This window comes from Leucoraja erinacea, chromosome 31 (assembly GCF_028641065.1).
Source record: "Leucoraja erinacea ecotype New England chromosome 31, Leri_hhj_1, whole genome shotgun sequence".
Lineage (NCBI taxonomy): Eukaryota > Metazoa > Chordata > Chondrichthyes > Rajiformes > Rajidae > Leucoraja > Leucoraja erinaceus.
This window is the reverse complement of record NC_073407.1, coordinates 13446287-13460073: the sequence shown is the minus strand read 5'-3', so window position 1 is coordinate 13460073 and position 13787 is coordinate 13446287. Positions and strand designations below refer to the sequence as shown.

The window sequence follows — 13787 nt, the reverse complement described above, 5'->3', positions numbered from 1 at the left end:
AAAATCGAAGGTACACAAAAATGCTGGAGAAACTCAGCGGGTGCAGCAGCATCTATGGAGCGAAGGGAATAGGCAAAGTTTCTGGCCGAAACCCTTTCTTCAGACTGAAGGAGGGTTTCGGCCCTAAACGTTGCCTATTTCCTTCGCTCCATAGATGCTGCTGCACCCGCTGAGTTTCTCCAGCATTTTTGTGTACTAGGGTCTTGTTCTGGTTGGTAAGATGTAACAAGTGATTTTCCAACTGGCATTGTTGATGGGGCCTCAGCGTTTTGCAATTTTTCTACACGACTTGAATCGATGCACCGAAGGGCAAGGTGAAATTTGCTGATGATTCAAATATATGTTGTGAAAGGGACATAAGGAGATTGCAAAGGGACGTAGAATGGATGTTGGCAAATATCTGGTAAATGCAGAATAACATGCAGCATATAAAGTCAGCAATTATTACAGGTACAGCAATTATCACATAAATTATTAAAGTCATAAAAAGATATTATCTACACAGTGAGAGATTGCAGGGCTCTGAGATTCAGGAAGTTTCGGGTAGAAATAAGAGTGAATATATTGAAGACAAGGGATGGTGGATTATTTGAAGCAAGTGGGTGGGAGTGTAAGGACAAGAATTTGAAGGTGAGCTCATGTGGCAGTGGTCTTTAAAAGTTGAGGGCATTGGTTAAGAATAAAATACACTCTTGCATTTAAGTAATATCTTTTGAGCACTTAACCAACTAAAGCATCAAAAAGGCTACAGGGAAATGGGATTAGTATAACTAGAAACTCAATGATCAGAATTGATATGTGTAAGAATGAACTACAGATGCTGGTTTACACCAAAGATAGACACAAAATGCTGGAGTAACTCAGACTAACTGTCTGAAATGTCGACCATTCCTTCTATCCAGAGATGCTGCCTGTCCGGCTGAGTTACTCCAGCATTTTGTGTTTATCTTTGGTCAGGATTGCTATGATGGGCTGAAGGGCCTGTTTCTATTTAACTTGATTCTATGACTCAGTGAGGAGGAACAAGATCTGAAAATGTCTTCTCTGGTCCCTCGGACCTCAGGAACCAAGCAGATTTATTCAAGCAGGCATTTGGCCTCTATTGCTGTGTCTCAGTCTGAAATTGGTGCGGCTGGAACATTATGACTGCACACTCTGCATCACAGTCAACGTATACCAGAGTGTTGCTGCACCGAGTGGGGCAACCATCCCCTGGCCCTCAGCCTGCTGCTGCTCTAGATGCAACTTTAAGTTGCCTGGGCATCCCCAGCATATTCTGCTTCCTCTCTGCTCTAAACTTAGCCAGTTCAGTTCCTCAATTCTGACAACTCAACGAGGGATCATTTACCGAACTGACTCTTGACTACAAGTGAACCCCAACTAGGAACAGACACTCCAAGATAAGCTCGCACAGAATGGCGTCTATTGTGCTATAAATGCCTCTCCATGTCTAGATTGCTTCTTACAGATGTTAAGTCAATGTGAAGTATAAGTAAAGCTACTTACCAGTGTTACCATGAAGTGCAGGTGTAGGAGGTTGTGCTTTGATGCGTTGCTGTCATGTGAAAGAGTTCAGAGCTGAGCAACCGCGTAGCCCAGAGAAAGCACGGTTTACTGATCTGACAGGTTTTTGAGGGGGAAATGAAACAAAAAAAAAAAAAATGTAAGGGAGGTTCTAACAAAAGACTGGTCGAGGCAAGAAGTGCAAGAGGAAAGCAAAATTTCTCAACCTACTTTAACCACATAGAATCAAGCTTCAGTTGGCTAGGCATCAGCTGTTTTTGCGACAGAAATCGTACCGGCAGAATTCAGTTACACAACTTCATTGGTCCTTTGCACGTATGAGGTTGCTACAAGCATAATCTAGTGCCTAGAAATTGGAGAAATTAGCACTGGCAAAACCATTGTCACATTAATTTGTTTTGACTTTACTTGGAAATGCCACACCATCCTCATCGCCAAAGGAAGGAGCTGCTAACTCACTGCCCAGGTTCAATCCTGACCTCCGATGCTATCAAGACAGAGTTTGCATGTTTTACCGTTGATTTTCTCAGTTTACCACTGAGTGCTCTAGTTTCCTGCAACATCCCAAATGCAAGCAGCTTGGGAGGCTACTCTGTCAATCCCCCCCCATTGCCCTCTCATGTCTGATGAATCAGAACTCCTCCATCTTGAACACTACTTGGAAGAAACATTGTGAGTAGGGAAGGACAGAGAATAGAGTTCATGGCACCACCACTGACCACGTTGGCTGCATGATGAAGGGTAGAGCTGCCAGATTGACCCATAGCAGGTCCAAAAAGAAAAGAGAAGAGCCTTTGATCTCATCCTCACGAATGTACCTTTTGCAGACAGCAATATTGGTGGGAATGACGACCACCAGCCATTGTTGAGATGGTCCGACCAAAATTGTTTATCCAAAAGGCAGTGCAGAATTAGTAACAGCAGACTTGTATTCTGCCATAACCTGGTGATCTGCTCTGTTCCTCCCTCAGCCGTTATCATCTGGATGAAGGGGTGGGGCGGGGTGGGTGTGGTTAGAGGGCAGCTAACCATTGTGCAATGAGGAGTGAAGAAACTCACGTGAGAAACATCTCCAGGTTCACCTAACAATGAAGACCATCATTGAAATGGCCGCTCAACAGCTATGGATGGGCTGCCATGTTATCAGCTCTTACAAGGTGAAATAGGGTAGCATAGGTGGCAATAATGCAGTGGTCTTTAAAAGTTGAGGGCATTGGTTAAGAATAAAATACACTCTTGCATTTAAGTAATATCTTTTGAGCACTTAACCAACTAAATGCATCAGTGTGGCAATAATGCATCACTTAGAACATAGAACAGTAGAGCACAGGAACAGGTCCCAAGGCCCACGATGTCCATGCCGAGCATGATGTCAGTTTAAACTAATCTCATCTGCCTGCATGTGATCCATGTCCATGCATTACCTGCATATCCTTGTGCTTATCTAAACGCCCTGGCAGCACATTCCAGATGCCCAGCACTCTCTGTGCAAAATAATATGCATTGTACATTTCCTTTAAACTTTATCCCTCTCGTCTGAAAGCTATTCCTTTAGTTTTTGACATTGCCAACCTAGGACAAAGGTTCTGACAGTTTACACTATCTGTGCCTCCCATAATTTTGTAAAACTCAGGTCAACTCTCGGCCTCTGACATTCCAGAGTAAACAATTCAAGTTAGAGCTCAATGACCTCAACGCCTTCAATGCACGCTTTAAAAGGAAGAACAATAACACACATGAGTCCTCACGGCCCCTGACCACCCTGTGGCCTCAGTCTCCGAGGCCGACATCAGAGCTTTGTTCAAAAGGGTGAATCCATGCAGTGTCCAACCCAGGAAGTGAAACTGACCGAGTGCTATAGACTCGGTATGGACCAACTGGCTGGATTATTCAAGGACATCTTCAACCTCTCACTTCTGCAGTCACAGGTTCCTATCTGCTTCAAAAGGGCATCTGTTATACGCGCGCCTCAATGACTACCATCTGCTCGCACTTACATCCAATGCATTGAAAAGCAACGAAGGATTGGTAGAGGCACAAATCAACTCTTGTCTCTGAAATGACTGGATCCTCTTCAATTTGTCTATCACCACAACATTGGATCGCAATGATCTCGCAACTTACCTCACTGTGGCCCTTCAACTTTTGTATCTTCATTTTCTCCGTAACTGTAACATTATAATGCTGTGACGCTACACTGTATTCTGCACTCTGATATTTTTCTCTTTGCACCACCTGCTATACTTCTGTAATGGCTTGATAGTATCGGATGATTTGACTGGGCTGCAGGCAAACAAAGCTTTTCACTGTACGCATGATAATAATAAACCAATATCAATACCATTACCCACATGCCAGCGATGATGCTGCAAACACGACTTTCACTGTAACCGTACCTCACTGAACTTGTGTATATTATGGCAAACATTAGAACAACAAAATCACATTCAGCTATTGTAAGACTGGTCACAAAGACCATGAACTGAATCAGGAAGGTAAACCTGCTCAGGCAGACCTGCTACCTTCAGCAATGAATTACAGGAAACAATTACACATTAAACAGAAATGAATGGCTCCAATTATATCCTCCGCAATAGAAGAGCACAGTAAATGCATAGCAAAGGCAAGACTAAAATGCTGCAACCACCATTGACCAGAGAAACACGATATAAACGCAAATAAGCCTTTCAAGGTTTAATGTTTCATGGTCATGGTTGATCTTAATCTCTGTGTCACTTTCCTGTACTGTCCTATAATCTTCGATTTTCCTAATATTTGTCATATAAAGTCATAGTATCATACAGCACAGAAACAAGCTCGTCGTCCCAACGCCGACCACAGGACTAACCCTGCATTTGGCCCACGTCCCTCTAAACCTTTCCCATCCTTTGTCTAAATTTCTTTTAAATGTTGTTATAGTACCTGCCTCAACTACCTCCCCCGTCAGCTCGTTCCATATGCCCACTACCCTCTGGGTCAGGTTCCGATTGAATTTTTTCAAGAGGTTTGAAATTTTTTCGGAGGTTTTTGTCAGTCTCCCTACCTGCTTCCACTACCTGCAACCTCCGGCAACCACCTGCAACCTCCGGCAACCACACGGAAACCTTGGGTGGGGCGCAAAGTCTCCAGAGTTTTCCGTTCAGGTTTCCTAAGTGGGACAGGGGCATAAATTCTCATCCAAATTGTTGATGTAAACCACAGATAGCAATGGGCCCAGCACTGATCCCTGAGTCACCGCACTAGTCACTTCCCTTCAGTACAAAAAATAATCTCCCACCATCACCCTCTGCTCCCTTCCATGAAACCAATTCTCTATCCAGTCGGCTAGCTCTCCCTGGATCCCATGCGTCTAACCTTCCAGAGCAGACGACCATGTGGACCTTATCAAATGCCTTGCTGAAGTCCATATATACATTTACAGCTTTACCATAGTTAAGTTTCTTGATTACTTCTTCAAAAATCTCTATCAGATTCATAGGACATGATCTCCCATATATAAAACCATGCTGACTATCCCTAATCAGCCCCTTTATAATCAAAATGCATTTTTATATCTTATCCCTCCAGAATCCCTCTCCATTAACTTGCCAACCAAAGGCTCACTGGTCTATAGATCCTAGGTTTTAACTTGCAGCCCTTCGTAAATATAGAGCACAACATTAACCCTCCAGTCTTCTGACGCCTCGCCCATGTCAAATGATGGTTCATATATTTCAGATCTTATTTCCTTGTTCCTATCTGAAGTTGTATAGGCCTAAGGACTGAGATCCTTCCAGCTGTAGTGCTGAAAGCCTACATTCAGTGACTCCCCCTCAACTTTACTGAATGTGAACCATCAGAGCACTTGTCCTCCAAGCTTAAAGATAATAATAATAATAATAATAATAATACATTTTATTTATGGGCGCCTTTCAAGAGTCTCAAGGACACCGTACAAAAATTTAGCAGGCAGAGGAAAAACATGTAAGGGGAATGAAATAAATAGTAGAGACATGACTAGTACACAAAGTAAAGACAGAATACAATTCAAAACACAATATGAGGCAATTAATGCACAGATGAAAAGGGAGGGGGACGTGGGGCTAAGGATAGGCAGAGGTGAAGAGATGGGTCTTGAGGCGGGACTGGAAGATGGTGAGGGACATGGAATTGCGGATCAGTTGGGGAGGGGAGTTCCAGAGCCTGGGAGCTGCCCTGGAGAAGGCTCTGTGCCCAAAACTGCGGAGGTTGGACTTGTGGATGGAGAGGAGACCGGCTGATGTGGATCTGAGGGACCGTGAGGGTTGGTAGGGGGAGAGGAGGTCAGTGAGATATGGGGGGCCAGATGGTGGAGGGCTTTGTAGGTAAGGATAAGGATTTTGTAGGTGATCCGGTGGGAGATGGGAAGACAGTGAAGTTGTTTGAGGACTGGAGTGATGTGATGCCAGGATTTGGTGTGGGTGATGAGTCGGGCGGCTGCGTTCTGGACCAGTTGGAGTCGGTTGATGTAGGTGGAGCTGACTATTCAAACCTCACACTGATAATTTGAGGACGATCTAGACCGATACATCAGTGCAATATCTGATCACACATTGCTCTCACTTCTAATAATACCGCTGCCGGAAGAAGTTGAGTCACACATGAGCAAAGCTGTATGGGCTTCACAGGAAAAGTATCGCAATTCATCTGAATCTTAGGGCGAGTGAAATTGTCAGCGTTGAGTTTCGTGGAACAAGAATCAATCATTTCCTGTGTTACTGGCAGTGAAAAGGTAACTGGTCTTTCATAAAAGCTGTGGCAGAACTCAAAACAGCGTAAGAAGAGCAGACAAATGAGAAAGACTTACATTTGGGAAGCCCCTTTCACAGCTCCACAATGCCCCCAACTTGTCTAACGGCCATGTCGAACTTCTGAAACGTGGAGAAAAAAAATAGCAGGATCCCACAAGCAGCAGCCTGATCGTGCGCGGGCAACTGCATAGAAATTCAACAGAATAATCCTGTCTTCCAGATGGACACAAAGTGCTGGAGTTATGCCCCTGTCCCACTTAGGAAACCTGAACAGAAACCTCTGGAGACTTTGCACCCCACCCAAGGTTTTCGTGCGGTTTCCGGAGGTTGCGGGTGGTTGCCGGAGGTTGCAGGTAGTGGAAGCAGGTAGGGAGACTGACAAAAACCTCCGGGAACCTCACGGAAACCTTGGGTGGGGCGCAAAGTCTCCAGAGGTTTCCATCCAGGTTTCCTAAGTGGGACAGGGGCATAACTCGGTGGGTCAGGCAATATCTCTGGAGGTAAAAGGATCTGGGACCTTTCGGATCGGACCCTTCTTCAGACTTCATCCTTTTTCTCCAGAGATGTTGCCTGACCCGCTGAGTTACTCCAGCACTTATTCTACCTTCGGTAGAAACCAGCACTTGCAGCTCCTTGTTTAAGAAGGAACTGCAGATGCTGGAGAATCGAAGGTACACAAAAAAGCTGGAGAAACTCAGCGGGTACAGCAGCATCTATGGAGCGAAGGAAATAGGCAACGTTTCGGGCCGAAACGTTGCCTATTTCCTTCGCTCCATAGATGCTGCTGCACCCGCTGAGTTTCTCCAGCTTTTTTGTGTACCTTGCAGCTCCTTTCTGCACAATACTGTCCCCCACACTGTTACTCATTTGAAAATCATTGTCCTTCCTTAAAATGATATTGATTGCTTCTCGAATGAAAACAGAAAATGCTGGATCAGGCAGCATCTTTTTTAGTTTTAGTTTCAGAGATACGGCGCGGAAGCAAGCTCTTCGACCCACTGAATCCATGGCAACCAACGATCCCGTACACTAACACTATCCTACAAACTAGGGACAATTTACAATTTACAGAAGTCAAATTAACCTACAAACCTGCATGTCTTTGGAATGTGGGAGAAAACTGGAGCACTCATGGAATACCTACACGGTCACGAGGAACACGTACAAGCTCCATACTGTGGAGTAAAACAGACTACATTTAAGGAAATAACCTATAAGATCTCTTGATGCAAGACCATTAATCTGAAATATAACCCCTCTTTCTGTCTCTATAACTGCTTCCTGATCTGCTGAGTCCATCCAAGATTTTCCAATTTTATTTCAGATTTCCTGTGTCTGCATGGTTTTGGTGTTCAATGATCTCCTACATGACACAGAAAGAGACCATTCAACCAATCATGTTCATGCTGGCTCCCAGCAGAATGACACCATCAGCCTCCATATAACCATATAACAATTACAGCACAGAAACAGGCCATCTCGGCCCTTCTAGTCCGTGCCGAACACTTATTCTCCCCTAGTCCCATCTACCTGCACTCAGACCATAATCCTCCATTCCTTTCCTGTCCATATAACTATCCAATTTATTTTTAAATTATAAAATCGAACCTGCCTCCACCACCTCCACTGGAAGCTCATTCCACACAGCTACCACTCTCTGAGTAAAGAAGTTCCCCCTCATGTTACCCCTAAACTTCTGTCCTTTAATTCTCAAGTCATGTCCTCTTGTTTGAATCTTCCCTACTCAGTGGGAAAAGCTTATCCATGTCAACTCTGTCTATCCCTCTCATCATTTTAAAGACCTCTATCAAGTCCCCCCTTAACCTTCTGCGCTCCAAAGAATAAAGGCCTAACTTGTTCAACCTTTCTCTGTAACTTAGTTGCTGAAACCCAGGCAACATTCTAGTAAATCTCCTCTGTACGCTCTCTATTTTGTTGACATCCTTCCTATAATTAGGCAACCAAAATTGTACACCATACTCCAGAATTGGCCTCACCAATGCCGTGTACAATTTTAACATTACATCCCAACTTCTATACTCAATGCTCTGATTTATAAAGGCCAGCACACCAAAAGCTTTCTTTACCACCCTATCTACACAAGATTCCGCCTTCAGGGAACTGTGTACAGTTATTCCTAGATTCCTCTGTTCAACTGCATTCCTCAATTCACTACCATTTACCATGTACATCCTATTTTGATTTGTCCTGCCAAGATGTAGCACCTCACACTTATCAGCATTAAACTCCATCTGCCATCTTTCAGCCCACTCTTCCAAATGGCCTAAATCTCTCTGTAGACTTTGAAAATCTACTTCATTATCCACAACGCCACCTATCTTAGTATCATCTGAATACTTACTAATCCAATTTACCACACCATCATCCAGATCATTAATGTACATGACAAACAACAGTGGACCCAACACAGATCCCTGTGGCACCCCACTAGTCACTGGCCACCAACCTGACAAACAGCCATCCACCATTACTCTCTGGCATCTCCCATTCAGCCACTGTTGAATCCATCTTGCTACTCAACCATTAATACCCAACAATTGAACCTTCTTAACCAACCTTCCATGAGGAACCTTGTCAAAGGCCTTACTGAAGTCCATATATACAACATCCACTGCTTTACCCTCATCAATTTCCCGAGTAACCTCATTCTCTGTCGCCTTATGATAGAGACAGCCCTTCGGCCCACCGAGTCCATGTCAACCATTCGCATTATAATGTCACCCGTTCATATTAGTTCTATATTATTCCACTTCCTCATTGACTCCCCATGCACTTGGGGCAATTTACAGAGGCCAATTAACCTACAAACCCGCGCGTTTTTTGGGATGTCGGAGGAAACATTTTCCTGCCATCTCCCCACAACCTTTCACACCCTCACTACTCAAGAACCTGTTAATCTCCACTTCAAAAATACCTAATGACTTGGCCTCCACAGCCAGCAATGAATTGAATTACGCAGATTCATCACACCCTAACAAAATTCTTCCTCATCTCCTTTCTAAAGGTACATCCTTTTATTCAGACGCTGTGTTCTCTGGTCCATGACTCTCCCACAGCTGGAAACCTCCAATCTCCTCAGGCCTTTGATCGTTTGGTAAGTTTCAATGAGAACCCCCTCTCATCCTTCTAGACTCCCGCAAGTATAGGCCCAGAGCCATCAAACGTGCAACATACCTTAACCCAATCATCACCAGGCTTCAATGCCAACACATCCCTCCTCAGAAATGGGGCCCAAAACTGCTCACAATGTTCCAAATGCGATCAGACCAGTGCCTTATAAACCCTCAGCATTACATCCCTGTTTTATATTCTAGTCCTCTCAAAATGAATGCTAATATTGCATTTTCCTTCCTTACTACCGATTAAACTTGCAAATTAACCTTTTGGGAATACTGCAGCAGCACTCCCAAGTCCCTTTGCACCTCTGTTTTCTGAATCCTCTCCCTATTTAGAAAATAGTCTACGCCTTTATTCCTACTGTTAATGAGCAAGACCGCACACTTTGCTATGGCTGTATTCCATCTGCCACTTCTTTACCCACTCTCCCAACCCGTCCAAGTCCTTCTGTAAACTCCCTGCTTTCTCTACACTACCTGCCCCTCCACCTATCTTTATATCAGCCGCAAACCTGGCCACAAAGCCTTCATTTCCGTCATCCAAATCATTAACATACAATGTGAAGAGCAGAGGCCCCAACACCGACCCCCTGCGGAACTCCATTAGTCAACGTCAGTCAACCAGAAAAAGCCTCCTTTATTCCCACTCTTTGCCTTTTACCATTCAACCAATCTTATATCCAAACTAGTTTCTTCCCTCTAATACAATGGGATCTCATCTTGTTTAACAGCTTCACATGTGGCACCTTATCAAAGGCCTTCTGAAGATCCAAGTAAACAATATCCATCGACCTTCCTTTGTCTATCCTGCTATTATCTTCCTGGAAGAATTCCGACAGATTTGTGGCAAGATCTCCCCTTCATTCTACTAGCTGTGGCACGGTGCCATCCCAATTCCCTGGATATGCCCTGTTAGCGGAGCAGTACTGGGCAACGTAGTGACTGTTGCCGTTGCAACTCTCACTACTGGATATTCTCACAGTAACATGGTTTCTCCAGCTCAATGCCAGACAGGAAGCTGCTTTAAAGTAGATTCCTCACTTTCATCCCAAAGGCGCCCATCACCACCCACTGGATTTTACTCCTGAATCCCAGATCTGCTTCCTCTCGCTGGAACCTGTCATTCCTCTCATGAATAGGAAAATGGAGAACATTCTGTTCAGAGTTAGTGAGTCTGGTCCATGACCCTTCATCAGAATGGAGCATTTTCACCAGGGAGTTGGGGCCGCTACTCTTCACATTGTATGGTAATGATTTTGGTTGCAGAGAAGATGGGGGATGGGGGGGGGATAACAGGAATCATAGGGATTATCTCCTATAGGGTGAGACCAATGGGTGGATGCAGTAGATGGGAGGCTGGTCTGTTCCTTTCTCTGTGCTACATGTTGCTCTGGGCCATGGGACATGACCAGCAGGTCAGGAAGAACTAATGGAGAGAGAAAAAACTCGGCTAAAATCACTGATGGACGCCTCGAGAAATGACCAGTCCTGATATGAACAGAAAGAAATCTACGGAGTGTTCCCAGTATTTTATGTTTTACAGCATCATCAACATTGTTGTTTTTCTTTTGCTGTAATTCCTGTCAATAAACGACAGATTGTCATTCTCTGATATATCTGCAGCATTGATTCTAATGGTTCTGTTTAGTTTAGTTTAGAGATACAGCATGGAAACAGGACCTTTGACCCACCGAGTCCACGTTGACCTTCGATCAACTATCAACACTAGTTCCATGTTATCCCACTGCCTACACACCAGGGGCAATTTTACAGAGAGTAATTAACTTAGTTAATTTATAGCTTTGTGATGAAAGGTCTCGACCCGAAACGTCACCCATTCCTTCTCTCCTGAGATACTGCCTGCCCCGCTGAGTTACTCCAGCTTTTTGTGTCTATCTTCGGTTTAAACCAGCATCTGCAGTTCCTTCCTACACAACTTACAAAGCAGCACATCTTTGAGATGTGGAAGAAACTGGAGCACGAAGTAAACTCGCGTGGTCACAGGGAGAACATGCAAACTCCACGCAGACAGCACCTGAGGTCAGGATCGAAGCCAGGTTCTCTGGCGTTGTGAGGCAGCAGCTCTACCAGCTGTGCCACTGTGCTGGTTCTGAGTTTTGTTTTTTACGATTCCTTCCCCAACATCACATATATTGTCTCTAAAATGCTGTTGCAGCCCCTAGACTGTGGAACAGCATCCCTCTTCCCATCAGAACTGCCCTCTCCATCGACTCCTTTAAGTCGAGACTTAAAACTCATCTCTACTCCCAAGCCTTTCTTGATGTCCTCTGAGCGAGGGTTATATTGTATGTAGTGATGTTTGTATTTAATCTATGAACCACTGTAGTATAGTGTTAGTACCTCCACCAATGTAAAGCACTTCGGCCAACGAGTTGTTTTTTAAATGTGCTATATAAATAAAAGTGACTTGACTTGACTTGACTAAATGGCTGCGATTTGATGCCCTTTTCCACCACCCAAACCCCACCACAACGCAGGCTCAGTCAAGTTTGTGATGGTCACGTCAACACAGTGCAGGAAAGGGATGCTGAGTACCAAGTGGGGTTTGTAGCAGGAAAGGCTATGACCATACTGCCACTGGTGACATCTACTGCCTACTGAAGGCAAATGGACATCTTCAGCTCATTCATTTTATGGGGTTAGAGAGGAAACAACGGCATTTTCTTGGATATTGGACTGAATTCCTCTGTGGTTGTTCAAGAACATGCTTTGCACATTTTTTTTTTACAAACCACATAGTTTGATGACAAGTCTAAAAGGCCTTGCGGCACCTTGAAGGAAGCTGTATTACATCAACATTACAGCGAACTGACAGCTTAGATTTCAACACTACAAAAATCCACAACTGCTTCAAAATGAGTTTTAATAAACTTTGTTTAAAATGTAACATTTTGTGTTATAAATGCATGCTATGTTATAGTTCAATCTCTAATACAATAAGCTCCTGTTTTACCTTTGTTATAAATGTTATCATTATAAACATATCTTATAATAAAGTAATTTCCAATTAATCCCTTGTATAACAAAGCATCAATATAGAGAAACATTGTTACGAACTTACTGCTCTTGAAGATTCCTCTGATGAGCTATTTGTCATTCCATAATGCAAATTTCACTGTGTTGCTTGTCCTTATCTCTCTTACAGCTAATGTGGAACTTCACCCCACCCTATGTGCAGTTGTAAGTTACAACTTGTAACCCACGTGAGTGCCCCAGGAACGCCGAGCCTGTAGTTTCACAGTCCCTTGTACTTTCCCAGCCTTACATCAAATTGCCTGTTAAAGGCTATTTCTACCTCCCTTTTGTCCAATGCATTGCAGAAGTATCTACTGTAGATGAGCGCCTGAACTGCCAAAGTACAGAAAGTGTGGGACAATTGTTGAATTCCAGGCACCCTGTACTCTCTGTGAAAGAGAACTCCCCCTCCCATCTGAAGCGATGCCCTTTTTGTTTGACATTTCCACCCTGGGTAAAAGACCCTGACAATCCACCCTATCTGTGCCCCTCATGATTTTATAAATTTTAACCGAGTCATAGATCTCAGACTAATCCAGGTTATACACTTCATTTGTTTTACCCATAATATTTCTTGCATTGAAATAAATACACGTCAGCCAATCAGTCCCATTGTTAATAACCAAGCACTGCCTGTTTATTCCATTACATTCACTCGGCCTAACATCTAGCTTTCCTTCATTTTTCCACTTGCTGACTTATTACACTGGTTTGTGCAGCCCTGCCATTCTAGTTGATACACTCCCGAGTAACACCAGTGAACCACCCTGCGAGGATATTGTGCAGCCCTGCCACTCCAGTTTAGAGGATATTGGTTCCACTCCATCCATATCTCTATGTTTCCCTCTCCCCTGACCCTCAGTCTGAAGAAGGATCTTGACCCGAAACGTCACCCATTCTTTTCATCCAGAGATGCTACCTATCCCGCTGAGTTACTCCAGCATTTTGTGTACATCATCCTGGAACCTTGCTCACAACTACAAAAATGTCTGTCAGCCCCCCCCCCCCCACCCCACTCCTCTACCACGACCCCTCACCTTGACTTTGACCTATTGTGCAACTTATTCTTTCACTCTCTGATGAAAGGTCGTCGATTTGAAACGTTAACTTTTGTTTCTCTTTCCACAGATGCTGCCTGACCTGCTGAGTCTTTCGAACATGGTGGTGCAGCGGTAGAGCTACTGCCTTGTAGCACCAGAGACCTGAGTTCAATCCTGACTACGGGTGCTTGTCTGTACGGAGTTTGTGCGATCTCCCCGTGACCTGTGTGGGTTTTCTCCGAGATCTTCGGTTTCCTCCGACACTTGGAAGGACGTACAGG

General features: G+C 44.2%; 2 protein-coding genes across 2 annotated transcripts in view; both read right to left on the bottom strand.

Annotated features, from left to right (window-relative positions):
• Positions 1-13787, bottom strand: part of LOC129711937 (tubulin beta chain) — a 248856-nt gene that overhangs the window by 61146 nt on the left and 173923 nt on the right. The gene's annotated exons all lie outside the window — the stretch shown is intronic.
• Positions 1-13787, bottom strand: part of LOC129711796 (uncharacterized) — a 102418-nt gene that overhangs the window by 32049 nt on the left and 56582 nt on the right. The window contains exon 19 of the mRNA XM_055659731.1: positions 1507-1555. Within this exon, the coding sequence (XP_055515706.1) occupies positions 1507-1555 (49 nt within the window). The remainder of the gene's footprint in view (positions 1-1506; positions 1556-13787) is intronic.